Raw genomic sequence first — 27,388 nt, 5'->3', positions numbered from 1 at the left:
AAGCAGTCCCATGCCCCAGGCGAAACTTGCGAAATTCCTGCAGACACCCCCGGGCAATGCCAACCCGAGATGCCGGGCGGACACGGTCCTCAGGCAGACGGGGCACCTCAGAGTCCGTCCGAGTCTGTACCACCGGATCTAAGTCCTCTCTAAACAAAAAACAACCCCCGAAAGGGAAATTTTGGGAAGTTCAGTTTTGGACGCGGCAACCGCCGACCAAGCGCGAAGCCACAAGGTACAGCGTGCGGCCACCAAAAGTCCCAGACTTAGCAGCACCAAGTCACAAAGAAAATCGCGTTTAAGAAAATTTTAAAAACATATTTATTTCAAGACGCATTTGACTTATGAAACAAAACATTTTAGGTTCTCATATTCTTCTCATCTCATCTTAACCCATTATTACCCAATGTGCTTTCCTTTTGATGTCAAATTCTAACTTATAACAAAATTGTAACTTTTCCCCTTCCTTCCCACCCCTTTCTGTTCGTCCAACTCTGTCTGTCTTTTAAGTGACTTTTGTAAATTTAATGTATTACCACATTCTGATGGTTTTTAAACTGTACATCGCTTAGATATTGTTATAAGCGATTCATCAAATAAAGGTTAAACTTGAAACTTGAACAACCGAGAGGAACGAGGCAGTCATCTCAAACTTCACCACCTCCTGATCCACTAAGGACCAGTCATCAGACTCACGATCCAGGACATGCTCAGACCACCGAAACACGGTGCGAGCCACCAGCCCCACACAAATAGCTGCCGGGACCCCCAAGGCAGAGACATCAAAATTATACTTAAGAAGTGTCTCTAACGTACGCTCCTCAGAGACCCTAAGAGCCGAACCGTCCATAACAGGCACGGTATGCCGCTTAGGAAGTGCCGAGACCACCGCGTCCCCCATTTGCGAAATTAAGGTAACCCTATCCCCCTCCGGGATGGGATACCCATGAGCCTAGGCGCACACCAAACGAAACGGCGCCCATAGGCCACTGCGCCAACACAAAATCCCGAAAATCCTGACGCACAGGAAAAGAGCGGGAAACAGGACAGACCCCCTGAAGCAGAGGGGCCCCCATACGCGGGGTCTCCGGTGGCGCAACTTAAAAAATGCAGCACCAAAGAGACCTGCTACATCAGGTCTAAAAGCTCATCCCTCTGAATAAAAAGCGTACCACGGACGCCTCTGCTCTGGAAGATGGGAAACCCGCCGCCCCGCTGCCAGCGGGCGTCCCCTCTAGAGGATCCTGGAAGCCCGCCAAAGCAGCCAGGTCCTCAACCATGCCAACACGCTCCTCCGACCACCAATTCGCAATCCAAGCCCCCCCGCGGGCGCTTGGATGAGGGAGGAGGAAGAGGGGACGCCAAACGAAAAGAGGGAGGCAAAGCCATAGGGGGCGCGGATTGAAAACACCCCCGAAACCCCCCAGGTGCACGTGGGACCCCCAATTGTCTGCACAAAGAAAGAAATTAAATTGGGGACAAAAAACCCCTGGGGGTCCCCAGGGACTCCCTGCCCCAGCAGGGGTCCCTGCTGAAACCTGCCCCTGTGTTTGCAATACAGGGGGAAGGTCACCTGAGGTTGCAGACAAAATGGAGGGGCCAGACAGAGAAAATGGCGAAGTTCCCACCAAAAATGCTCCCTCCATGGCCTGTAGCGGCTGAGAAGGCTGAACAGTCCCAGCCACTAAAACAGGCAAGTCGGCATCAGCTGTCAAAAAATCAGCTGAGAGGGAATCCTTCGGGGAATCCCTCCGTGGGCGGTTGGGGAAGACCAGCTTCCCCACTGCTCCCAGCCGACTCGCGAGGCACCATCGGCGGGGAGCTCTGGGCGCCTGCAGCCGCTGCCGACGGAGCTCCACCACCTCACCGACCCAAACCACCGAGTTCAGGACGGCCGCGAGTGCCTCGCGGCTGGACCTAATTGTGTCCCACTCCCCCAGAGAAGGGCACAATTGCTCCATACGCGACCTAGCTAGAAAAAAGTGCCGGTTAGATGAAAAAATACAATAAAATACAGTTTTCTTAAAGGGAAACAACCCTCCAGACCAGCACTACCTCAGGATTTTTTTTTTTTTTTTTTTTACAGAACAGACTCCACAGGCTCTCGAAGCAATATGCCTTGCTTGATTTAGGGGGCAAGGCTTACTGCTGAGGCTCCTCTAAAAAAATGTGGGGAGGTGGAGGAAGTGGGGGGAGGGACCCCGCTCGAGACCCGCAGGGTTTGACACCCCCAAGGTCGGACGGACCCCCAAACAGGGCCCGCCCAAGCTCCATCCGGCCAAAACCAGGGACTATAAACCCTCTAAACAAATTCCAACAGCCCTACCAAGGGAGATGGGTACAGATCACTCAACACCTGCTGGAGACTGAAAAAAGACTGATGTAAATAGAGAAGGGAGTATATTATATACTGTCCCACAGTTTTGTTTTCAGTCTCCACCTGCTGGTCATGATTGGATATATACCCATTCGTAAAGATTAACCTCTACTGGTCTGGAGTGCTAAAGAAGTACGTTGATAGTACCAGTCGATGACAAGACTTTGCACAGAGCTCCAAACTCTGAGGCCTTTTTTCCTGAAGTTAAATTGATCAATATATTACACTAGTGTTGAATGTAGCCCCCTTCCAACTGGGTGGATTATAGGATATTTAAGATCTCTATCTAAACTGTTAGAACCTGCTTCCCTGAACATTTTGATTCACTCTCTTGTGATCTCATGTATCGATTATTGTAGTCCTCTTCAAAGGCACAACAAAAAAGGAAATGAGAAGACTCCAATTAGTACAAAATACTGCAGTGAAAATTTTATTTAATGCAAAAAAATATGATAATGTCACCCCTCTTTTACATAAAGCTCACTGCTTGCCTATACAACACAGAATCACCTATAAAATTATTTTATTAACATTTTAAACCAGAGAAAACAACCAGCCAGAATTCATTAATAACTTACTTATCCCTTACAACCTTACAAGGACTTTACGATCTACAGCTCAAAACCCATCACTGAAGCATAGAGACACATTAAGGTCTGCAATTTTTTCTGTTAGCGCCCCCTCTCTTTGGAACAGTATTCCAAACTACCTACGCGAAAAACTTACACTAACAGACTTTAAGTCAAAATTAAAGACATTTCTCTTCCTTGACGCTTTTGAAACATAACTGTCCTTTTAAGGATGACCTCCTTGGACCTAGAAGGATTCTTAATACTTGCTCCACTCCCTATTGTTTTTTTCCCCTTACATGTTTTCTTTTCTTTACAAATTGTAGTTCTAGCCCTTCTTTCTCTCTTGTCTCTGTTTGTAAATTTTTTTTTAGTCTTTTAAAGTTAGTATTTGCCCTAGTGTTCTTGTGTGTTTTTAAACTGTATTTTAGTTAATAGACGGTTTTTAACATTTTTGTACACCGCCTAGAAGGTTTGTTTGATTAGGCGGTATAAGAAATTTTAAATAAACTTGAAATTTATACTGATTATTTGTACCACTCGGGTAGATATATCTTGAGATATTATGTCGGTAGGACAACATAATAGGTAAGAGCACTTTGATGGTTGTCTTCTACAAATTCACTGTACTTACTCAAGAGCAGAGTCCTTCTTAGAAAGCTTCTAGTGAAAACAGAGCTGAATAAATCATTTGCAGCAGAACCCCGCCTCCTTTATGCTAGGGGTGGGGCTACTGCAGCAGCACAGGTCCCCTAAGGAACAAGGTCTGGGGCAGTCGCTCTATTATGAGCTCCAATCCCACATACTTCCCTCTGGGAAGTTCTCTCCTTCATAGGTTGACCACGGTCTGGTGCTCTAACTCTGCTGAGTGCATCCCTTTATTGTTAATGGGCATTGAGAGCTGAAAAACTTCTACTTTTAATCTTAATGATATGCTGTCTTTTTACAGACTTGTGCTTCCTGAAGAGAATGGAGGCAGGCTGGTGATGCATACACTGCACCATACATATGGGGCTCACCTTGGACAGTTTGAGGACCTGTGAATGTTTCCCTTCCATTTCCCCACTATAATCCTTGGGGTGTGTGATCAGCCTCCAGTCATAAGTGTATGACGTCCCTAGGAGAGAGAAAACATTATAAGCAGCTTCTATTACAGATGTTCCTTCCTTTGCGGGGGAGGGGGGGAGGGGTGTTGTCCTACAGTAAAGCAGTCCTATGGATCCTTATATAACATTTTCTGTAATAAGGAGAAATTTCTTTTAGTCCCTCCAGACCGGCAGAGAATAGATGGGTTTACACTTCTCTGCCAGCAGGTGGAGACTGAGACATTGACTTTTCGCTACAGTACACGTGGACTCTGAATCCCTTCTACAATCAGTCTGATGTATAGCTATGCAGAAACTAACTAGGCTGAAAACATACCAACTCCACTCTCACATGGAGAAGACAAAGGAAATGTCCGAAACGGACATGTGAACACTGTTGGAAGCTGTTTAGAACAAACAACCTTCAAAAACATCTCCACAGTTCGCCAGCTAAACCAGACAAACCAAATGCCGCTGCTCTTAATATACTCCTCAACAACCAAACCAAAAACAATACTGCAGAAAAAAACAGAACTCTTCGCGAAAAACACCAAAATATGCGACAGGGCGGGGTCTGTGCAGGTCTGAAGGAACTAAAAGAAAGAAAATTAGTAGGTTTACCCCTTCTGACAGGAAGTATAAATCATAGGAGGCCTTACATGTGAAAAAATTAGGAACCCCCTTGAAATATTCAGTGCTTTCTTACAAAATCTTCACATATCGATGTCAAATCTTTTTTTTTTTTTTTTTTTTTAATCGCTGGAAAAGAAAGTGATGTAATTGCAGTTAAACAAAAATTTTCCTTAATTTATTCATGAAACAAAAGATATCCACAAAAATGTGTATTTTAACTGAGGCATAAATTAGGACATCCACCCACATATCCTTCCACTTAAAGTGGCTCAAATCACACACAGGTGTATCATATGAGGTGCACACGATTAGAACATCATTATTCAGCATTTTGAAGGAGGTTTGCCCTACTTAAACCTCAGACATTTAGTTTGGTGTGCTCATGACTGCTGCGGTGAGAGTGAACACCACGGTGAGATCAAAAGAGCTGTTTGAGGCCTTCAGAAAGAAGATTGTAGCAGCTTATACACTTTTCCCTCGGTATTCACGGGGGATAGAGGCAGAGCCGGCCCACGAATAACTTCTGTCCAGCTCTGACCCACCCCCGCCTCTCTCCAGCCATTTCCTATTGGCTATCTACATGGGGTAGGAGCGTAGAAGATCACTCCTGCCCTGAAAGCCTGCTAGACCACCAGGTAAGGCTGGGATGCAGGAAGGAAAGCTGGAGAGAGGCGGGAACGTCATAAACTATAGGGGGGGGGGGTTTCCCACCCAAAAAAAAAAAAAAGATTCACGAATATGTGAAACCACGAGTGTCGAAACCATGAATGGGGAGGGGGAAGTGTAAGTCTGGTAAAGGATTTAAAAAGATCTCAAAAGAATTTGACATTAGCCATTCCACGATCCGGAAAATAGTGTACAAGTGGAGGATTTTCCAAACAACTGCTAACATGCCCAGGTCTGGCTGTCCAAGCAAGTTGACTCCAGAGCAGACCGCAAAATGTTAAAAGAAGTTTCCAAAACCCCTAAAATGTCATCACGTGACCTACAGCAGGCTCTTGCTATTGTTGATGTGAAAGTGCATGCCTCTACAATAAGAAAGAGACTGCACAAATTTAACTTGCATGGGAGGTGTGCAAGGAGGAAACTTTTGTTCTCTAAGAGGCCAGACTGAAGTTTGCCAGAGAACATAGACAAATACGAGGACTTCTGGAATAGTGTCCTATGGACAGATGAGTCTAAAATTGAATTATTTAGACACCAGAAAAGAGGACATGTTTGGTGTACACCAAATACAGCATTCCAGGAAAAGAACCTCATACCAACTGTGAAGCATGGAGGTAGAAGTGTCATGGTTTGGGGATGCTTTGCTGTAGCAGGACCTGACCAGTTCACCATCACAGAATCCACCATGAATTCTACCTTGTATCAGAGGGTGTTTGAGGAACATGTGAGACCATCTGTAAGAAAATTAAAGCTGAAGCGGAACTAGACCCTGCAATACGACAATGACCCAGAACATGCCAGTAAATCCATCAAGGACTGGCTGAAAACTAAGAAATGGAGAGTCCTGGAGTGGCTGATTCAAAGCCATGATCTTAATCCCACTGAGATGCTGTGGGATAATTTGAAACAGGCTGTACATGAAAGAAACCCCTCAAACATCTCACAGCTGAAAGAATTCTGCATTGAGGAGTGGGTCAAACTTTCCTCAGACCGATGTCAGAGACTGGTAGATGGCTACAAGAAGCGTCTCACTGCAGTTTTTTCAGCCAAAGGGGGGTAACCCTAGCTATTAGGATGTAGGGTGTCCTAATTTATGCCTCAGTTAGAATACACATTTTTGTGGATATCTTTTGTTTCATGAGTAAATTAAGGGAAAATTTTAGTTGTTTACCTGCAATTACATCACTTTCTTTTCCAGAGATAAATAAAAAAAAGATTTGACATCGATATGTAAACATTTTTTAAGAAAGAACTTAATTTTTTCACATGACTTTATGCATTTCCTTTTAATCAGGGCTGTGGAGTTACTGTCCCATCTCCAGCTTCAACGCTTAATCTAATCTTTGATTTTTTTATACCGATTCATCCCAACAGGAGGGTTCGACTTGGTTAACAAAATATTAATAAAATTATCCAGGAGATTAGAACAGAAACTATATCTTTTAGGCCAGACTTTTATCTTTTATGATTGATTATTTGAAAAAGAAGGATCATTAGTAAATTTCTGAAATAAATATTTCTTCAGTACTTTATTGAAAGTGGGTAGATAAGAGAGCCCACTGATATTAGGTTTTACCTTTTTTGTTCTGGATCTAAAATACTGGTAAATATATACAAATCTTTATCCTGGCTCTATGTTACAAGTATATCATGATCAATTTATCACATATTACAATGACTTTAAATTTTGAAGCTGACTCCACCCCCACAGCCTCTACTTTCAAGGTAGACTCAGCTCAGATAGAAGACGGAGGTAGGGTGACAGCAGTGGTGGCAGGGAAAAGGGTAAATGTTGAAATATTTTTTTTTGCTGGGGGGGGTCACATGACTAAAGGTTCCTCTAGGTGAGGGGGCGACAACCTTTTTACAGCAAAGTGCAAATTCATCCAAAATGTTTGACCCAAGTTTTACAAAGAGCCGCAAGGTGTAGCTTCTCTCCCCTCCAACCCCTTGCAGGTCTGTGCACTTTTCATCCCTCCCTCCCCTGCCCCTCCCTTAACCCAGAGCCAGGGTTCTCCCCCTCTCCAGGCCCTGACCCTCAAATCTCCCTCCCAACCCCACGATTTCAACCCCTCACCTCCCAGTCCTACTGAGTTACCCCCGTTGGTCTAATGGGAGTCTTCGTGGCAGGATCACGGTCCTCTCGCTCCTGCCTCCTAAAATGGCTGCTCTCACAGCTTGTGGTACTACAGGAAATGCCACAAGCAGCTGCGAGAGGTCACGGCAGCTATTTTAGAAGGCAGGAGCGAGAGGACTGTGCTCAACTAGACCACCAGGTACCTTGGTAGGCCTGGTGGGGGGGGGGAATCGTGGAGTTGGGAGGGAGATTAAAAAGTCAGGGCCTAAGGGAGAGCTACAGTTGCATGTGGCTTGTGAGCCACAGGTCACCAACCCCTGCCCTAGGTCATCAGATATTCTTGGGATGAACTTATTGATACACAACATTTCTGTCCCAGTTGATTGCCCATAGAAACAGTAAGTGGAAAGCAGTGTATGTACCTCTGAAACCCAAAAGTGTGTGCATTGTATTCCTGGCTAGGACAGATATAACAGAACATACAGTGGTGGGAGTGGGACATCACAGTGGGTAGTGCTCCTTATCAGCTGACAAAGCAATAACTAACATTTTGAAAAATGCAACTAAAACTTGTTTTACAATAAATACAGTATTTCCAAGCTACAGTCAAAGAGCTTTTTGAGACCCAAAATGAAAATCGGTCTGTGCCTTTAACTTGCTCTATCGTGTCTTCTTAGCAGCTCTTACCTTCTTGTGGCTCCGGCAGCACAAATGCATTTAACTGGACAGCATTCTTGGGCAACGTGACCTGGACGCTGTCACCTGCAGACACCACCAGCTCCTTTACAGCTGGAAGAGAAAGAACAGAAGTGGTGGGTCAATTATTACAAGATTCCTGCTGACCAGGGCTTATCACGCGAGTCTTCAGGATATGCTCTCACAGGGCAGCATGCAGGAGGGGGAGCGCAGGACCAAGTATTGGCCAGTGTATTTCAGTGGTGACAGAGTGGCAGAGGAAAAGAAATACACACCTGAATCAAATACTCTCTCCTCTCCAGTGCAAAGCAACCAGTGATGCTGAAAATCAGATTGGCAGCTTTCTCCTGTCACATGAAGGCTGTTGCTTATTTCTGCTGGGTTCCTGATGCTAAAGAAAACCCTGTGGTCATAGAAACACGATAGCAGATAAAGGCCAAATGGCCCATCCAATCTGTCCATCTGCAGTAACCATTGGCTCCTTTCATAGATATAAACTTCTTTTTTTTTTTAAACTGAAAGCCTTATTTTCTGCATATGGGCACTGAAGGTTGTTCCTTTATTGTAATTTCCTATTCTTAAAGATTCTTCCTGTTCTGTGGGTCACATTGTCCTAACAGCAAAAAGCTACTAATCTGATTTCCAGCATCTTGGAAGGGCTGTGGCTCATTGGTTGAGCTGCACCCAGAGGTTGCGAGATCAAATGCCGGTGCTGTTTCATGTGACCCTGGGAAAGTCACTTAATCCCCCAGTGCCCACCGCTTTGAATGTCAGCTTTGAAATGTCAAAACGCCAAGAAAATATGGTATACAAGTTCCCATTCCCTTTGTTCTTCCCATTTCTGCTTTCTATCTTAAATAATGTAGTTCTACCAGTTTCTTCTCATCTCAGTTTGTCTGTTCGTCTTAAGTCTTTGTATGTCAACCTAAAACTTAGTGTTCTGTATTTATAAATATATGTACCTTTTAACTTTTGGATATATTAGATTGAGGGTCAATATTGAAATTTATATGTTAAACATTGTGATTGTTTAGGGGGGAGGGGAGAATTAATTCTGAAATAGATATTAATAGAGTATTAAGTGTGTGATTGAAGAAAATGTTGTATTTTATTGTTACATTTCTTGTAAGTTTTGAAAATAATAAAGAATTGGAAACCCCTCCCCCAACTTTTGGGTGTACACCGCCTTGAAATTTGATTTGGCAGTATAAGAAATTTTAATAAAACTTGAGAAGTTATCGTACATTTATTTCCAGCACAAGTTAACTGGTTCAGACTCCAAAACCAGGACTGAATTACGGAGTGAAAGAACTGCTCCCTTCGCTAAGCTTACAGGAGATCCCTTTCTACGCTTCTCAGTGAACTCCCGCAGAATCAATCTATTCGCCTTCCCCTCCCTAAAACTATGTCACCTCAAAAGGTTCCTCGACAAAACCTTCGCCTTCCAGGCGACCAAACAGAACCCATGGCTAGCCCAAATTGTGCTTGAGGCCCCCACCTACCTTGACTTCAGAAAACTACTCCAAACTCATTTATTCCATGGACAGAATCCCTAATCCCCCATCTTCCACTTCTCTCACCCCTTCCACCAATGATCTGAACTCTCCTCTTACTCCTTCTTATTGTTCACTCCCAACCTGCTAACTCCAATGACTTGTACATTCCTTTCATGCTTACCTCAACGACTTTGTTGCTTGTAAATTCTGATTAATTGATGTGAATCGCCTAGAACTCCCTGGGTATGGCTTTATACAAATAAAGTTATTATTATTATTATATCCCATTCCTACTCAAGATAGCGACTTGGCGTGTTTTACTTGGTGTACAGGTGCTATCTATGCCCCACCACCATTAAATCATCTGACTGGGGGAATGACATTAAAAGCAAAGGCACAGCCATGTTCCTGACCACTGAACTGGGAGATTCTGAACCAACTGCAAAGAACATTCAGCTTCTGATTGAAAGATACCAAGTGTACCACGTCACAAGGCTACAGGCTTACCGTTCCTGTTTCCATCGAGAGGTGTGGCCTTACCTGGTGTAGGTATGGTCGTGCTGGCTGTAGTAACTCTCACAGTTGTGGCGTTAGGAACGACGGGCACAACAGTTGGTACCAAGGCTACTGTTGTTGCGTTCTGGGTGCTTCCCAGAGGAGAAGTGACTGTGGCTGGTGGTTGTAACAATGGCACCGACTGTGTTGCGGTTTCATTGGTCTGTTCAGGGCTTGGAGGGTTCTCTGTGGCTCTCAGGCTGAGAACAAGAGAACTAGAAAATGTACCCGTCTGGGCTTTCACCGTAGATGTCTCATTATAGACCTAGAAGGTAATGAAAAATGAGTAGAATTTTTTTTCTAATCAATAGCAATAAGTGAGAGCTTGTGCCAAGCCCTGATCTCAGTAACATTATATCACATCTAGGCTGGCACCATGAAGACTCAGCAAGCTAGGCAAAGAGGCTTTTGTAAAGCAAACAAAGATCAGAGGGCATTTCTCTGCATAAAAATATTAAAATCCTGCACAAAGATCCACTGAAAATTTGATATTTATATGGACCATGATTATGCCAACATGCCCCATCCCAACAAGAGTCCCTCAGACACAAGTTGTGTCTTCTTTTCCCTTCTCCATAGTACTCCCCCCCCCAAAAAAAAAGAAAGAAACATCAAAAATGATAAGTTAGTAGGCATATGCCTACATTCAAAGTCAAGTCAGAACATTCCCTGTTACTGCCTTACACTACTTCAAAATCTCTTCGCTCCACTCAACAAAACCTTCTTTTAATTCCATCCATCTGCCAAACAGTATATAACTACCCGTAAAATTATCTTTTCAGTTGTGCCCTTCCTAACAACAAGAAAACTGCATTTCTAAATTCATATCAAATCTTAAGACATTTTTATGTTGAAAGATACTTTTGAGGTATGTCAATATGCTTTTCGTTAGCTTACCAGATTCTCTCTTATTACCTCATTCTTCCCATTGTCCTTTCGTAAATTTATTATCTTCATCCCTTTTTATCTAGTATTGTATCTTCTGTGTCTGTATTAGTCTCTGTTTTTATTACCCTTTTAATATATATATTTTTAAAATTTTATTGTAACGCGCTTAGACTTCAAGATAGGCAGTATATTAACTAAAAATAAACTTGAAACTTAAAACACCTTAAAAAAATAATCGAGGACTTTTTTTTACTAAAGCTCAGCAAGCACTAATGGAATCAACAAGTGCTAAATGCTAAGAAGCCAACTGCTAAGCTTTAGTGAGAGAGGCCTAGATACCCTAAAGTCAGCGATCCTCAAACAATTGTCGCAAAACCAGTTTTGACTGGTTCAGCGACGATCGGATTTGCCGACCCGATGCAGAAAACTGCTCACCATGTGGTTTTCTGAAGGATCATTCATTCTCCGATCTGGCCGTGCAAAGAAGCTCATTAATATTGAAATGCCATGTAAACTAGAAGAGAAATCGATGCTCATGGCTTCCCCATATACAAAAAAAAAAGTGATTGCTTTTAGCAATCCAAAAAAAAGCGACCGATACAAAAATAAATTAAAACATACCTGCCCTCTACACCACCACCCTGAACCATCCCCTTCCCCCCCAAAAAAGACAGGAGGGATGCACACTCACTGCTGCCACCGGATGCTCCCTTGAAACCCCCCCCCCATCTGAGACAATCAGGGCATTAGGCCCCTCTCCATGCATCACATGATGCACCGAGGAAGGGAAGGCCTGTCATTTTGGATCGACGGGTCTCAGAGCAGAAGGAACTGAACCTTCCTCCTGCTCTCTTCAGACAAAGGTACAGGGTTCGGGGAAGAGTCAAGGGAACATCTGCTTTTTTTTGGGGGGTGCCTAGCATGGGGGAACGGGTCTCCATTGGCAAGAGGGAGAGAGCATCCCTCCTGCTGATTTTTGCTGGCATGGAGGGGTGTCAGTCCCCAGTGCTGGTTTGTCAGGGTGATGTCAGGGTGTGCCGCCATCGGCGGGAGGTGGAGGGGGGGGGGGAGGCATAGATATTGTGCGTGTGTAACACACAGCATCTGCGCCCATTAAAAAAAAGCCCCAAACAACTGAGTGGCAGGAGGCTGCTTCAGGGCCCAGCCAGCTCTGCGCAAGTGTGAGAGTTGCTCTCACAGCAATCAACTGGATGGGAGAGATGGGGATTACAATGAACTTCTGTGTAAATCATTTGCATGCAAAATTTTTAGTGCATCAATAGCTCTTTTTGAATCAGCCAAAAATGGGATCAGAGCGAACCCATGCAGTCTTACCGATCCTGTTTAGCACAGAGTCCCTTAGTGTGTGTCAAAATGATTTAAGAAGCAATAAATGGTTTAGTATGCCTTAATTCATCAGCTTGTGCACAGCAATTTAGCATGCACTAAAAAGTCTCTATTAAAATGAATGTGCAAAAGTAACAAAGAAAAAAAAACAACCACCTGATAGCCATTTACTGGTCTCCTGTAAAGGTTGATTGTGAGCTGGGTAATGGTATAAGAATTTGCCAGCTGCTTATCACACACTAACTGAGAGAGAGCATGTTGGCTTCTTCCCCTAATCCAGCTTTAGAAAGGTAATTTCCTTTCTACTGATTTATTTTACTGGGTAGCCTGCGGGGGCCACAACAGGAAATTTTAACTCAGCTTTATTTCTCCCATGTGTCCGTTGTGTGGTAAAACTGTTACAGTACCATCTGGTTCACATAAATATCTGATCAAAGATCAAACAAGACATTTAAAGGAAAAAGTTCTTCCATTATGCACAGCAGTGCTTCAAAATCTTTGCGTGCAAATGCAAAAATGGCTCTTTCTTACATTTAGGAAATGCCGCATGTGCCTGGCAAAAGAACTTCAGGAAACTTGCTGAAGATTTAATTAATACCAACTTTTATAGCCTCTCTCACCAAACTTTGCCAATGCACCTGAAATTCTGAGTTGCTGCTTTAAAGGGCAAGTTTAAAATCCAATTGTGTGTGTAAACCAGTGTTTTATCTGCAGAACTAGGTACTGGGAAATGTCCAGAATGAGCAGAGGTCCTGCAGAGGTCAGGGCTTGAGGAGGGGGTCACATTTTTGTGCAAACTTTTAAAGCTGAAAGCACATATCATAATTAACCTGTCTGTGTCAAAGAGTGTGTGTGAATGTCTGATCATAAATTCCCTGGGGTAATGTTCAAGATGCAAAAGGCATATACTTTTATTTGAAATATTTGCTAGTAATACATGTGCTCAGTTACACAATGCGGGGAGCCCATGGGTAGCTCTACCAACACATCTTCCTCCTGGCATAATGTCGCTCTGGCTGTCCCACCCCATAAGAACCAGTGGTCCATCGTGCCCAGCAGTCCGCTCATGCGGCAGCCCTTAGGCCAAAGACCAGCGCCCTAACTGAGACCAGCCCTACCTGCGTTCGTTCCGGTTCAGCAGGAACTTGTCTAACTTTGTCTTGAATCCCTGGAGGGTGTTTTCCCCTATGACAGACTCCGGAAGAGCGTTCCAGTTTTCCACCATTCTCTGGGTGAAGAAGAATTTCCTTACGTTTGTACAGAAACTGTCCCTTTTTAACTTTAGAGTGCCCTCTCGTTGTCTATTCCCTTCATTATCTTGAATGTCTCGATCATGTCCCCTCTCAGTCTCCTCTTTTCAAGGGAGAAGAGGCCTAGTTTCTCTAATCTCTCACTGTATGACAACTCCTCCAGTGCTGCCAGTGCACTCTGCTTGCTGCGCCTCAGTTGGTGCATCCGATTGTTATATCTTAATCTTGTACTAACTGGCGACCCCCTTACCAAATCTCTCTTTCAAGTTGTGCCCCAAACTGGCTGTCGTCGGTGACCGTTCTCACCACCTCACATGCTGCTTCTGTACCTTGCAGTTTCCAGTTTTATCTAATCTAATCCTTAGGTTTGTATACCGCATCATCTCCACGTTCGTAGAGCTCGACGCGGTTTACAGTAGGAGAAATAGGAAGGAACTACAACAGAGGGTTAGAGGTAGAAGTGTGAAGAAAATTATGACTGGCTTTATTTCAGTTTATTGAAGCATATAAATCTTGTGGTATTTGAATGCTTTCTTGCGTTTCAAAATCACAGATCTGACACTGCTTATAAATTTTTGAAATGAAGCCTGTTGGCAGAATTCCATATCCTGCTTTGTGCAGGTTGACAGCTGTGGTTTTAGTCAGCAGAAACCTGGAACAACCAGGATTTGCATTATTGTGTGCCCGAAGCAAAGATCCCAAGGAACGCCTGACAAGCCAGAATGACAGGCTGAGGGAGATCTTTAAAAGAGATTCATGAACTGCAAGGTCACAGCTTTTACTGAGTATAGGCAGTCTCTGAGTTACAGACACCCGATCTAAGTACGACTCGTACTTAAGAACGCGGTTGTGGCTTCATTTGATTTCACTGAGCAGTATTTCCAGTGGCATAGACTCCTGTAGCAGATTCAGGACTGTGTGGTTGTGCATGCTGTACCTTAGAGGGAACACTGGGAGGGACAGTTGGCCCTTTTGCCAACTGGGAGCAGAGGGAAGCAGAAAGAACCTTAAAATCGACACGTTCTGAGTTACATACAAATCCGACTTAAGAACCGCTTTAAAAAAACAAAAAAAATTTAACTTGTTCTTAACCCAGGGACTGCCTTTATTCAACACAACTTTATTCAACATGGACTTAGTGAGTTTTGGCACAGGAATAAATCTAGAGTAAGTAAATCTTGCCTTGATGAATGAAATTAAATTGCACAATTCAAAACTGACAAAAAATGGACACAGTGAGTTTTGGAAAAGCGTTCCTCGATTTTTAAACAAATAAGCTTGAAGAAAAGCCATAGAACGTGAAAGTTCAGTTAAACCTGTTCCCCTTTGAAGGTCATAATTCTCTCCGTTACTAATGGGATTGTTATGTTTGGAGAGAGTAGAATGAGATAGATATTGCAGGTTTATAACTTGTAATACACGAAAGTCAGGTAAATAATCTCTTGCCCTCAATGATGGGACATGCTCGTTTAAAATAACCAGATTTCTCTGCTACAATAATTGTAGATAATGGGAGTTTTCTACCTATAGGAACCGAGGCCAGAGCCCATGATTTCCAGATGAAGCTACTAAGTAGCAGATTTAAAACAAAACCAGAGAAAATATTTCTTCACACAACATGCACTTAAACTCTGGAAATCGTTGCTGGATAATGTGGTGAAATTCGTTAGCTCAGTGGGGTTTAAAAAAAAGGTTTGGATAATTTCCTGAAAGAGAAGTCCATAGGCCATTATTGAGATAGCTTGGGGAAATCCACGGCTTATTCCTAGGATAAGCAGCATAAAATCTGTTTTTCTCCTTGTGGTCTTGCCAGGTACTTGTGGCCTGGGTTGGCCACTGTTGGAAACAGGGTACTGGGCTTGATGGACCTTCAGTCTGTTCCAGTACTGCAATTCTTATGTTCATAAAATGGAAGCGTTTGGATGAAGAATTTTCAGAAATAAGGTGTTCTCCTGTACTGAGCTTTCAGAAAGCAGAGACAGGATAGTCATTCTCTGTAAGCCAGCTACAGCACAAGGAATTTTAGGAAGAAGGAACATCCCTCCCATCAGACAAGCACTAAGGATATTTACAGAACTACAGAATTTTGTTTCCCCACCGGTTAGGGGATGTAAATTTAAAAGACATCATCAACATCTTTTCTCACATCAGGCAGCATTATGGGGTAAAGATCTGGAACAATTGCTCACGCCTACTACTTATGGGGAATTCAGGAAAAACCTAAAAACATATCTGTTCCTGAAGTATTTAGGCAACTGACCTGCACAATCTAGAGCTGTTAATCACTAGCTTTTAACTTTGTTAATTCCACTCAATTTGTAGCATCTTTTAATCATTGTAAACCGCAGAGAACTTCACGGTCCTGCGGTATAGAAACTGTTATTATAACTACTTATTTCCACTGTCAACATAATCCACAACCAGTTTTATTTCTAAGTCACTAATCCTCCTTAACCTCAATATGGTATACAGTGCCATACACAATACAAATTAATCTATCTAAACATTTTTACATAGTTACTTTGGAAATATAGCAGTGACTGAACAGAAATAAAGGTTGACAAAGAGAAATGTTCCAGTCCCTCATCGATCTCTTTATCTAACCTCCGACTACCTCTGGAAAGTTTTATTTTTTTTAAATTAACAATGTCTACTATATACAGTATTTTCTTTCACTATCATCTTTCCATGTAGGAATTTTAGTTCCTAGAAATTAGTCAAGAGAGGCCTTTTACTAAAGCGTGGTAAAATCTGAGCTTAATGAAGGACCTGCTGAGCCTAGATTTAATGCAGCTCTTATGAGGTCTTTTAAAAATGTGTGTGACATCTGCAGAAAGTTAATGAGGAAGCAAAGACTGACTTCTTTTTAGGAGGCGCTGGGTGCTCCCATGCTAACTCTGCGTTATCCAGTTCGCATGTGCCAATCACGATGCAAAAGCTGGATAAGACAGGAATACTTGTTTTCTGCCCAAAGCAGGCCCCCTTCAAAAAAATCTTTTTTAAAATTTAATACATTGTTACATATGCAAACAAGAAAAATACTAGAAAACATTTTAACGAGTTTGTGCAGTAGCCCTAACAGCGTGTTAAGGGCTTAATACTCTTTAGTGAATGGACCTCCAATTAGTCCAATTAAATGGGGGATTGCCGGGTGGGAAGGTTAGGACTTAGCGGTGTAATCAGTGGAAGTTTATAAGAGTACAAACCTCCTCCATTTGTAGGTGTAGATTCAGGTAAGATTGAGAGTGGGAAGGAAGGGGGGAATGAGTTGGGGGTCTACAGGATTTCTTTTTTTTTTTTTTTTTGTGGGAACAAGACAACTTTAATAAGGGAACTGAGACACTCCATTTCAGTAACAAATCTAAATAAACACACAAGTCCCTATAAAAATAAATTTCAATTGCTTCAAAATTATAAATAGTGTAACAATTAAAGTTTTACATTTCCCCTTCATTGCCTGTCAGTTATACACCTCTCTTGTACCAGCAAGTACTTCTTGTAAAACAGAATTGCATCAAAATTTTTAAAGCTTAACTGTTCAACACTAAACTTTTTCAGAGCTTCTTCAAATCATTTACCCTAGTCTCTTTTTAAATTAGAAGTTACTTTATGTATTATGGAAAGAATACCAGACAGAAACTGACCCATTTTGGACATGTGATGAAGGTGAATTCACTAGAAAAGGAGGTAATGGTCAGTGGTAAAAGGAAGCAGGGGAGGCCAAAGGCCTGTTGACTGGATCCCATCAGGAATGACACGGGAATGAACATCAAGCGATTGCAAGAAGGCGTGGAAAACAGAGAGGCATGGCGAGGACTGGCCTACAGAGTATCCAAGGGTCGGACACGACTGAATGGATAGTAGCAGTAGTATTATGGTTGTTTAATTGATATATTGCATGTTGTATGGGGGGGGGAATAAAAATTGTTGAAAGTATTATTTTATATGCGAGTTAGTTTTTGTTCACCTTTATTTCTGTTTAGAAATAAAAGTTAGAAACACCAGAAGAGATCTCAATAAATGTTCCGATGGCATACAAAATGAGAATCCAGGGAGAAAATGAACATAAAACCCAATTATTCCTAGCACTTAATAAAGGTAATATATGTTTCATAATAGAAACCCCCCAGAAGTATAGACCATCTCTTTTTTGTAGTTGTTAGCTCAAGATTGTGGAATTTATTGCCTTACCAACTCAGAATTAAAATATATGTAAAAAAGAAATGAAAACCTTTCCTATTTCAGCCGGCATTTGAAGCAGTTTAAGATGGGGGTCGACTGATATCTTTCAATCATAAATGCAGAGTTTGATTCTAAATTTTGGTTATTGTTCTTTTAGAGAAGAGAATAATTTGTCCTGTATTATGTTGCTTTTGTTTGTCATGACTATGTTTATATTGTTGTTATCTGCCTAGAAGATTTGATAATGTGGAATATAAATAAAAATCGAGGAGAATTCAGTTAAATAATAAAATACATGGTCAGGCTATTATTTTTTTCCTAAAAACTTGTTTCTTCTCCAATAGAGCAAACGTGGAACACTGTGCGTGTGCGTGCTGCTATCTTGTGCCACTAGCCCAGGGTTCCAAATGCATGGATGCCACAGAGGGATGTAGGCTCCTCTTTCACTACTACAGTCAAACACATCAGCACATGCAATGTGCTCAAATCATAGCTGGATGTTTCTTTGACTTTAACCAAGCAAAGCAGCGACATTTACAAATGGTCACTGAAAAAAAAAAAATCACAAACCGTCTGGGTTTTCAAGACATGCCTGATGACTTTGCAAGCATTCGTCCTCTGTCTGCTCATTAGAGATACCCTGAAAACCTGACCCATTTGCTAGCTTCAAGGGCCAGCAGTGAAGTTAAAGCACACCCAATCAGGTTGTCAGACTATCCAAATCGAAGATGCATGAGATACATAAATATTGCATGCAAACTTGTCTTGATATATTGTGTTTACAATATGAAAAATGAAGATGTGACAGGAAATACTGAGGGTTGATTCATAACTCATGGCAACTATTGTTTTCTCTCAAAAATGCACCAACACTGGAAAGCTAATAGATATGTTTGAAAGTGTGTGACATGTACTTCTTAATGTTGCCACCAGATGAGTGCAGCGGTTTCTGGTAGGGGAGAAGCAAAAAAAAAAAAAAGACATGTGAAATCATTTTACGTATTATTACATTACATTAGTGATTTCTATTCCGCCATTACCTTGCGGTTCAAGGCGGATTACATCCAAACTAAAACAAGAATTACATTCAAAATTTGAAGGAATAGAATAAGCGATGACATAAAATTTTTAAGGTAATAAAAATGTCGGGTAAAAATAGTTATCAACGGGAAGTAGAAGTTTTTAGGAGATAGGAATAGGGTGAATTATGGGGTTTTAGATAACGTTTGGTAAATAGAAGAGTATTAGAGAGTATTAAGGATATAGAGAGTGTTGGATGTTGGATTGGGATTGGTCGTGCTGGATAGGTTTTATGTATTTTTTGAAGAGTATGGCTTTAGTATCTCTCTTGAAGATTTTGTAGTTTGTAGTTGAAGATAACAGAGTGGTGATTTGTCTGTCCAGTTTAGCTGCTTTGGAGGCTATAAGGTTGTCATAAAGTTTTTTTCGTTTGACATTTTTGGATGATGGGTGGGAAAATAGCGAGTGGGTTCTTCTGAGTCTGGTTGAGGAGTATTATGGCATACAGGGGGAAATTCTAAAACCAGTAGCTTAGTTAACTAAAGAAAACCATTAGAAACCGCAAAAAAATGGTAAGGTTGAAGCGCCTAAATAAAAGGCACCAGAATCATGCCTACGTAAGTGCTTTAGGCCACTGAACACCACAGTAGGCGTAGCCAAAGCCACTGCCAGAAATTGCATTAGGCAGCCTTTAGCACCTACTTAGGCCCAATTCATGCAAAGATAGGCCTGGAAAACCCTGGCCTACATTTCCGATGCCTATCTTTCCTATAGGTGCGATTCTGAAACGCAATCGGTGGCCGCTTCTAAGGTGGCCACTGATATTAGCGCTGGTTACTGAATCTGGCTCACAATGTACATGAACAAGAAAGTACAAATACAAAGGCCCAGATTCTCTATAGTATCAGCAGCCACTAATCACACGACGGCACCCTATAGAGAATCACGGCTCCGCGAAAGATAGGTGCCGGAAATGTAGGCCATGGTTTCAGACGCCTAATCTTTGTTCTGAATTGCGCCTACTGCCATTTCTGGTGGTAGCCACGTCCTTAGTAGCGTTCAGCGGCCTAAAGCACATACACAGGTATAATTCCGGCATGGATTATTTAGACGCCAGTAGGTGCTTTGACAGTGCCGTTTTAAATGGTGTTTGTTAATTAACTTGGGCACTAGTAGGGCGTGGTTTCTATAATTTTCCCCAAGCCGTTTAATATCCTTCAAATGCAGCTGATGGTATTCACCACCTGCCCCATTTAGGGCAACAAATGTTGACAACCTGGGAGACTGTAAACCAGGGGTGTCAAAGTCCCTCCTCGAGGGCCACAATCCAGTCGGGTTTTCAGGATTTCCCCAATGAATATGCATGAGATCTATTTACATACACTGCTTTCATTGAATGCTAATAGATCTCATGCATATTCTTTGGGGAAATCCTGAACACCCGACTGGATTGCAGCCTTCGAGGAGGGACTGACATCCCTGCTGTACACTGTATGCCAATGATTTCAAATGTCATGTTTTTTGCTTCTCCCTTACCTGAGGCTCCTGCCCTCCACTCATCTCATCTCTTATCTGTCACACACTTTCTAACGTATCTATTAGATTTCCAGTGTTGGCGCATTTTTGAAAAGTTGCCATGACTTATGAATCAACTCTTGGTACATATTTTTATACATTAGCCTGAGCAGAGGGAAAAAAGGGAACTGAACACAAGAAGGATGACTAGGCACAGTGGAGCTAGTGCTTGCGGATCTCTTGCATATTCATTTCGGACGTACTGAAAACCTGATTGGCTGGCTGTGTCCTGAGACCTGGGTCGAAAACCACTGTGTTCAAGAACACTTCAACACAGCAAACTAGTTAGCCACATACTATAGACCAGGGGTAGGGAACTCCGGTCCTCAAGAGCCATATTCCAGTCGGGTTTTCAGGATTTCCCCAATGAATATGCATTGAAAGCAGTGCATGCACATAGATCTCATGCATATTCATTGGGGAAATCCTGAAAACCCGACTGGAATACGGCACTCGAGGACCGGAATTCCCTACCCCTGCTATAGACAATTTGACGATTCACATACTTTCAAAAAAAAAATCAGAGAGAAAGATTATTGCTGATACTGGTTGTGCAACTTGCAAGCAAACAGGCCAGAGGAAGAGAACACTCCAGTGTTGCATTTCTCTTTGTTTAGCACAGGTAAATTGCCATTTTGGCCTCCTGGTTCTTGCCAGATCATGTGTCAGTGGTAAGCAGGACCCAGGTGAGCTGAAATCTGAGCTCAAACGCCAACCATGGAATGACTGCGCTCCTAGGCTCTCTTCTACTTCCTTCACTCTTCCCCCCAACATCATCTTCGTTGCTTGCTTCTCTTTCACTACTAAATCACCACACAGTCTGTCCAGTGTCCTGAACCATGGCTGCATGTGCTACTGTGAAGACAGACCACCGTGGTATTGAGATTAACCTTGCAATATATGGAGCCAAGCTTTTTAGATCCGCCCTTAATTCCCTCTCGTATGATACATGCATACAATTCAGTTCTTATATTATGCATATTACCTCTTCGGCTCAATGCAAATAACAAAGCTATAAGAGACTGGGACATCCAGATGTATGCAAATTTTAAAAAGCCTACGATTCCCCCCTGAAACTACATCCTTAAACTTACTAATTCCCTTTTAATGGATATTCCTTAGATACAGTAAACTTGACCATCTTTTTAAAACTGAAATAATTAGTCAACATAAAATGTAAGATTAGTCCAAGGAGAAATCGCTCGATATGAAAAGGAAAATGATGACAATTTTTAACTTCAGAGGGATAGTTTAGTTTTTACCATGAGAAGATCTTACTTACCACTGCAGAGGTATTCATGTTCAACTTTGTATGTTCAGTCTCTTTACTGCCCTGTGCTTCCTCTGGCCTCGGTTGCTCCACAGGCCCAAGTCCACCTTGTTTAGACTCAAGTGGGTTGTGCGCAGGGCTTCCTGACTCAGCATCAGAGTGTGGAACTTCCTCATTATAAGAATCACTGGGCACATTCCTTTTCTGCCTGCTTCCCAGGTGTTGGTTTTCTAACCATGGCCTCCGTCTAATTCCTGGCACCCTGCTCCGTTTCCACCAAACAGCTCCAGAGCCTACTCGGTAAGGCAGTTCATCTCCTGCAGGCTGACCTCTCTTTAAAAATACCAGCAAGGAGTTACCAGAGTTTGTGTCAGTCACTGTGCATGTTGCCGGCACTGTGCACTCTGCAAGAATACAGAACTCTTCTAGCAGCCAAAACGCATTGCAGCTGGGGCTGTGACAACAGGCAAACAAGCAAGCCTGGGCAGAGAATGGTGCACCCACAAACTCCAAATGAATGTTGACGTCCAAGAGCTTCAAACCAACTCCATGCAGAGCCTTCCCGGGCTGACATTCCATCAAGTCAATGTCTGCATCTAGAGAGGGGGAAACGAGGGAAGACGCATCAGAAACTCATTCATTCCTGATTCTAGAATGTGCAGGTTCAGTGGCTAAACACAGAATGGCCCAGGTCAGCTCATGCACCTCATGGCTAGAGAGAAAAGACATCACATCCATCCAGTTCTACCATCAATAACCCTCATCAGGCATCAAATTCAATCACATAAGGGGCCAAAATCTAAAGCACAGGCTAAGTCTTAGTAAAAGGATTCTGGGTTAGATGGACCACTGGTCTGACCCAGTATGGTTCTTATGTTCCTCCGAGCGATCTCCACCGACCACTACCCTCTGTCATCTTCCATTCAAACACTTCCTAACTCAGTCTGTCCTTTGGGGCCCATCTAGATGTCTGTGTGGAACACTGTCAAAGGCTTTGCTAAAATCTAAATCCACCACATCTAGCGCATGCAGTACAACACCAGAGAAATAGAAATGGATGAATTTCTTCCTGAACAGTGCAAAATAGAGACAGCTGATGTCAATTTTCAAAACTAACACATTTGAATCACTGAATTGAAAATAAAATCATTTTCCTACCTTTGATGTCTGGTGATTTTCTTTTTTAACCATCTTTTCCCAGTCTCTGGCTGTACTTCCTTCTATCTGTACTCTTAACTCGGTTTCCACAACCTTCTTATCCATCTGCTGATTTTCTCTCCTTCACTTTCTGCCCTACATCCATCTTTGCCATTAACCTTTAACATTTCTCTGCTTCCTTCTCAATCTATTTTTCCATGTCTTCCCCTCCTCTCCATACTTGTGCACCATCTCCTCCCTCCTTTTCCCATCAATCCTAAACAGCATTTCTTCCATCTCTTTTCCCTTCCCCACTCCTCCCAGTCCCGTGCACCATCTCTCTCTCCCTCCTGTGTTCTGATCTCTCTGTTTTCCCCCTTCCTATGGTCTGGCATATTTTTTCTCTCACTCTCACAGTTTGGCATCTCTATCCTTTCCTTCCCCCTACTGTGGTCTGGCATCCCTCTCTCCTCCTTCCCTCCCCCCTTCTCTCTCCTTCCATTCTTCCTTCCCCTGATCTGGTATCACTCTCTTCTCCTTGCCGAAGTCTGGCATATCTCTCTCACCTTCTTACCTTCCCTCCTTCTCTCCCCCTTCCCGTGGTCTATTTCCCTCCTTCCCTTCCCCCCTTCCCGTGGTCTGCTATCTCTCTCCTCTCTGTCTATTATATCTCTCTCCCCCCTCCTCCCCTTCCATCCCTGCTCTGCACTGTTGCCCACTACCTTTCTCTCTCTCCCTTCTGTTTCTGGCATCTCCTCTCTCCCACCCCAGCCTCCTCCATTCTACTTAAGAAGCTGGTCCAGGGGGCTTCCTGGTCTGGCATTTACTCCATTTTCTATCCACGCCAGTCCAACGTCGTCCTCACCTTCAGTCTTGCAGACACATCCATTTTTGTTGCAGGGGACTGCCAGTCTCGGCAGCAATTCTCAACCGTCGTATAAGGCCCTTTCTGTGCTTTCCTTCTTCTGTGGTCAGTCCCCATGATGCAACTTCCTGTTTCCGTCTGGATGAACTGTGGCACAGGAAAGCACAGAGAGGGGCCACAAGTAGAGGTTGAGAATCGATGCCAGGGATGGCAGCCCCCTGTAACAAAAATGGATGTGTCTGCAAGACCAGGAGAGGAAGATGTCGGACCAGCACGGATAGAAGAGGGTGGACATGCTGACCCAGGGCCTCGAGGCCCTGTTTGCTCCCCCTTAATGCCAGCCCTGTGTTGCGGCAATCACCGTGGGCCACATAAAACGGCCAGGCGGGCGTTTGACACATGTGGTTTAGAATATTATTTATTTTAATACAGTCACACTAGGGTGAAATACAGAGAGCACAGAAGGATACAAACAGATTCTACAAATGGAGATTGAGTTGTACACCTTCAACTAGCTTTTGTACTGAAACCATAGAAACTGGGAGCATTTTTGGAACTGGAGTTAGAAATAGACATCAGGAACCAGCTGCTCACTCTGTATGGACTGTAATAAATACCAATTATTCTTGTAGTGATACCCAGCTACGCTGCAGGAGGTCAGACCCTGGGCCGCAATTAATGCTCTGTGAAACCTTTCATAAGCATGGACATATGGAACAGGCTGCATTAGACACATACAAAAATATAGGTCAGCACTGCGAGACTTGAGCTTTTTAAACCACCAGTTATAACTGCAGCACCCTCTGCAAATTAAAAATGATTTGTGACCCAAAGCAGAGTGGCAATTACATTTTTACCCACTAAATCACTATCTCATCTAGCCTTCCTCTTAAAGATAGCCTCTCCTTCTGCAAGGTCCCTCCGTATTATTCACGAGGTCTTCTTCACAGCACCACAGAAAGAAAAGGGCCTCCCCCTGCCTGGTAAGACCTGCAGACCTTGGCCTGAAAATTCAAAGACTAACGGTGTTCGGTCATTTTGCTCACAGAAAATGGATCTAATAAAATTCCCATGCCAAGACACTGGCATTCGATATAAATGAGTCTGATAAAAAGTTTACGCTTGGGAAAGGAGTGGGTTTTATGGCAGATGTCTAGGTGAAAAAGTCCAAAAAGCTGCCTGTTTTACAATGGCAGAAATCACACTACTTCTTAAATCTTTAAAATAACGAAATCAAAATATTTTAAGAGAATGCGCCCAACAAAAATGAAAGTAGTGACTGCCAAATCTACACATTCTACCGCTTTTTATCATCATCATAATTTTAATTTTGTGGATGAAAGAAATATACCGCCCTCCCTTTTACAAAACCGTAGCGCTGACGCTCACAGACTTTCTATGAGCATCGGAGCTGTTACCGCTGCGGCCAACGCTAAAAACCACACTACAGTTTTGTAAACGAGGGGAAAATAACTAAAACGAAACTGATGATTATACTGTGCTCAGTGGCAGCATTTTTGCTTCAGGTATGATGGTTCTCTTTAAAAAAATAAATAAAATTCTGCTTTGTGTTTGCTTCCTCATTAGACTGGTCTTTAGGATAAGAACATAAGAAACGCCTTCACCGGATCAGACCGAGGTCCATCTAGTCCGGTGCTCCGCACACGCGGCGGCCCATTTAGGTACTCCTTTTTGGAGACCCGACTTTACCGTATCCCTCAATATGATATGCAAGAAGGTGTGCATCCAATTTGCGCTTGAATCCCAGTACCGTAGTCTCCGCCACAACCTCCTCCGGGAGTGCATTCCAAGCACTCACCACTTGCTGTGTGAAACAGAACTTCCTGACATTTGTCCTGAACCTGCTGCCACTCAGTTTCACATGTGAAAATGTTAGCATTGCTGCTTCTTGGTCTATTTTATCAAATCCTTTTAATATTTTAAAAGTCTCTATCAAATCCCCTCTCAGTCTTCTCTTCTCGAGGGTAAACAGTCCCAGTTTCCTGAGTCGTTCTTTGTAGCTCAAATGCTCCATTCCTTTGACAAGTTTTGTGGCTCGCCTCTGCACTTTCTCCAACAGAGTTATATCCCTCTTGAGGTATGGAGACCAGTGTTAGACACAATATTCTAAGTGCGGTTTGACCATTGTTCTATAAAGTGGCATTATGACCTCTTCCGATCTACTCGTGATCCCCTTCTTAATTATGCCTAACATCCTGTTTGCTTTCTTCGCCGCCACCGCACATTGTACCGATGGCTTTAGGGTATTGTCAATCAGTACCCCCAAATCCCTTTCTTGTTCGCATTTTGCTAATGTCACCCCCAACATCTTATACTCATGTTCCTTGTTTTTCTTTCCTAGATGCATCACCTTGCATTTGTTTATGTTAAAGTTCATCTGCCACTTTGTCGCCCACGTTTCCAGCTGGTTCAGATCTTTCTGGAGGTCCTCGCAGTCCCTTTGAGAACCAACCGCCCGACATAGTTTTGTATCATCTGCAAACTTTATTATATTGCATGTTGTTTCCTCTTCTAGGTCGTTTATAAAAATATTGAACAAGATAGGCCCAAGAACCGAGCCCTGAGGCATGCCGCTAGTCACTTTCTCCCAGTCCGAGAATTTCCCATTTATGCTAACCCTCTGCCTTCTGTTTTCTAGCCATTTGCCGATCCATCTGTGCACTTCTCCTCCTATTCCATGGCGTAGTAGTTTCTTCATAAGCCTTGCAAGTGGGACCTTGTCAAACGCTTTCTGGAAGTCCAAGTAAATTATATCCACTGGATCTCCACTGTCCATTTGTTTGTTCACTTTCTCAAAGAATTGTAGTAAATTTGTCAAACATGACTTCCCTTTTCTGAAGCCGTGTTGACTAGCCCTTATTAGATTGTGATCCTCCAAGTGTTGTACAATGTTATCTTTTATTAGTGTTTCAATTATCTTCCCTGGAACCGATGTGATGCTCACAGGTCGGTAATTTCCTGGATCACCTCTTGATCCTTTTTTGAAAATTGGGATGACATTTGCTATCCTCCAGTCTTCTGGTATTTGCCCAGTTCTAATAGACATGTTAGCTACGGATTGTAATAATTCGCTAATTTCCACCTTAAGTTCCTTTAATACTCTTGGGTGAATTCCATCCAGTCCAGGGGATTTGTCGCTTTTTAGTTTGTCAATCTGAAAGTGTATCATGTCCAACGTCACATTTACTGTTGTGAGGCTTTCCTCTATGGCCCCGGTGAATATCTTCCTTTTGGTTCGTACTGCTGAAATGTCCTCATTTGTGAAGACTGAGGCAAAGAATGAATTTAACCTATTGGTAACCTGTTTGTCCTCTTTAATTGACCCTTTCCTTCCCTGGTCGTCGAGAGGATCGTCTTCTTTAAAAAGGAAACAGAGACGGCCAGAACCAGCCCCAGTAGCAGACAAATTCAAACGCACAAAAATGGTAAACCGAGGCAAGTCAGGTCACTATTTTATCAAGAACATTATTTATTACTGGTACAATCCACTGTGTTGGCCCAGTTGGACTACTGCAATTCTATTTATTTGGGTATTAAACAGGGCAGCTTAGATCGTCTCCAGTTAATACATAGGCCAAACTTATTTTTGGAACGAGGAAGTGCGACCATGTTTCCCCATTGGCTTCCGGTCCATCATAGGATCCAGTTCAAGTGTGCATGTGTGGTTTTCAAACTCCTT

General features: G+C 42.9%; 1 protein-coding gene across 3 annotated transcripts in view; it reads right to left on the bottom strand.

Annotated features, from left to right (window-relative positions):
• The window catches only part of KIAA0319L (KIAA0319 like), a 93,364-nt gene that overhangs the window by 42,920 nt on the left and 23,056 nt on the right, over positions 1-27,388 (bottom strand). For all 3 annotated transcript variants that reach the window (XM_033954131.1, XM_033954132.1, XM_033954130.1), the window contains 4 exons: positions 21,699-22,282; positions 10,140-10,419; positions 8,095-8,196; positions 3,966-4,063 (listed from right to left, as the gene is read on the bottom strand). In XM_033954131.1, coding sequence (XP_033810022.1) covers positions 3,966-4,063; positions 8,095-8,196; positions 10,140-10,419; positions 21,699-22,282 — 1,064 coding nt within the window. The remainder of the gene's footprint in view (positions 1-3,965; positions 4,064-8,094; positions 8,197-10,139; positions 10,420-21,698; positions 22,283-27,388) is intronic.

This window comes from Geotrypetes seraphini, chromosome 8 (genome assembly GCF_902459505.1).
Source record: "Geotrypetes seraphini chromosome 8, aGeoSer1.1, whole genome shotgun sequence".
Classification (NCBI taxonomy): domain Eukaryota; kingdom Metazoa; phylum Chordata; class Amphibia; order Gymnophiona; family Dermophiidae; genus Geotrypetes; species Geotrypetes seraphini.
This window is presented reverse-complemented; position numbering and strand designations above follow the sequence as displayed.